The sequence below is a fragment of the Vollenhovia emeryi genome, unplaced genomic scaffold (assembly GCF_000949405.1).
Source record: "Vollenhovia emeryi isolate VEMERY1.0 unplaced genomic scaffold, V.emery_V1.0 DF941673.1, whole genome shotgun sequence".
Taxonomy (NCBI): Eukaryota; Metazoa; Arthropoda; class Insecta; order Hymenoptera; family Formicidae; genus Vollenhovia; species Vollenhovia emeryi.
The window spans coordinates 1-1,054 of record NW_011964693.1 but is presented as its reverse complement, the minus strand read 5'-3'; the positions used below and the strand labels follow the sequence as shown (position 1 = coordinate 1,054).

The following is a 1,054-nucleotide window of genomic DNA, read 5'->3' as shown; positions in this document are numbered from 1 at the left end:
ACCCGCTATCTAAAGCGGCCGAAGGCTTCGCGGGCAAACTCGCGCCGCGATACACGGGACCATACACCGTAGAAAGACTACTATCGCCGGTCATCGCCCGTCTGCGTGATCACAACAATCGGCGTGCCGACATAGCACACGTGAAGGATCTAAAAAACATCTGAAAAAGCCGCCCGCACCGAATATAAGGCCGCCGCGACCGATCGGAAGCCAGCATTAGTCATGGAGCACGACAAGCGACGACCAAGTCGAAAACCCGACTCCCGGCTGGGGAAGCTGAGGCAGCGGTTCGCCAAGGCCGTGGCAGCACCGCCGAGGAAGCCGCAACGGGTCCTCCCGCCGGAAGCAACCCCGTGCAAGGGTCCGGCCCCGACACCGCCGAAGGCGCCCGCACCACCTCCGACTCCGGCCACACCAGGTCGACCCCCAGCCGTGGCCCGCAGCCGAACCACCCGCTCCCGCCAGGAACTCCTGTACGAGGAAGCGATGCGGTCCAACCAGGCCATGTGCGAGGAGCTGGAGGCGCTCTTCGGGTCCCTCTCTGACTTAGAGGACGAGCCGACACCCACCAACAGCGCGGTCCCCGAGGCTCCGGAGGCACCTCTCGTGGCCGCGAACGCAGTCCCGCCAACACCACCGCCGACACCCGGAGTCCCCTCCAGCACCGGAAACGAGGACCCTCCGGCCAACATCGCGGGCTCACCCGGCAGCGGACCATTCCAGGGGTACTCGACTCTCCCCGACGAGGAACTCAGGGCAATCCCCTGGGAACGGATCCGGCCAGGCCAGCGTTACCGGCACCGCACCCCCCTCCGTACGATCGTCGTGAAACGGCTGCGAACCTGCGAATTCCGTGTAAGATAAGGATAAGGATAATAAAAGGCTAGACACATATATCACGCACGGGTCTGCCAAGGGGGAGGTGTAACGAGTCGCCAGCGAACACCGCGTATAGCTCCGGCACCCCCTCCTTGCGCATGATCCCCCGCCGCGTCTCTCTGCCGCTCACCTCCCACTTGCGCCTATATAACGGCGCTGCGCGCCGTCCAAAGAA

General features: G+C 64.2%; 1 protein-coding gene across 1 annotated transcript; it reads left to right on the top strand.

Moving 5' to 3' along the window:
• Positions 1-222: 222 nt before the first annotated feature.
• Positions 223-756, top strand: LOC105570864 (vegetative cell wall protein gp1-like; the record flags this gene model as incomplete). Its single annotated transcript, XM_012028314.1, has 1 exon — positions 223-756. A coding segment is annotated over exon 1 (534 nt), but the record flags the coding sequence as incomplete, so codon positions are not given.
• Between the last annotated feature and the right edge of the window lie 298 nt (positions 757-1,054).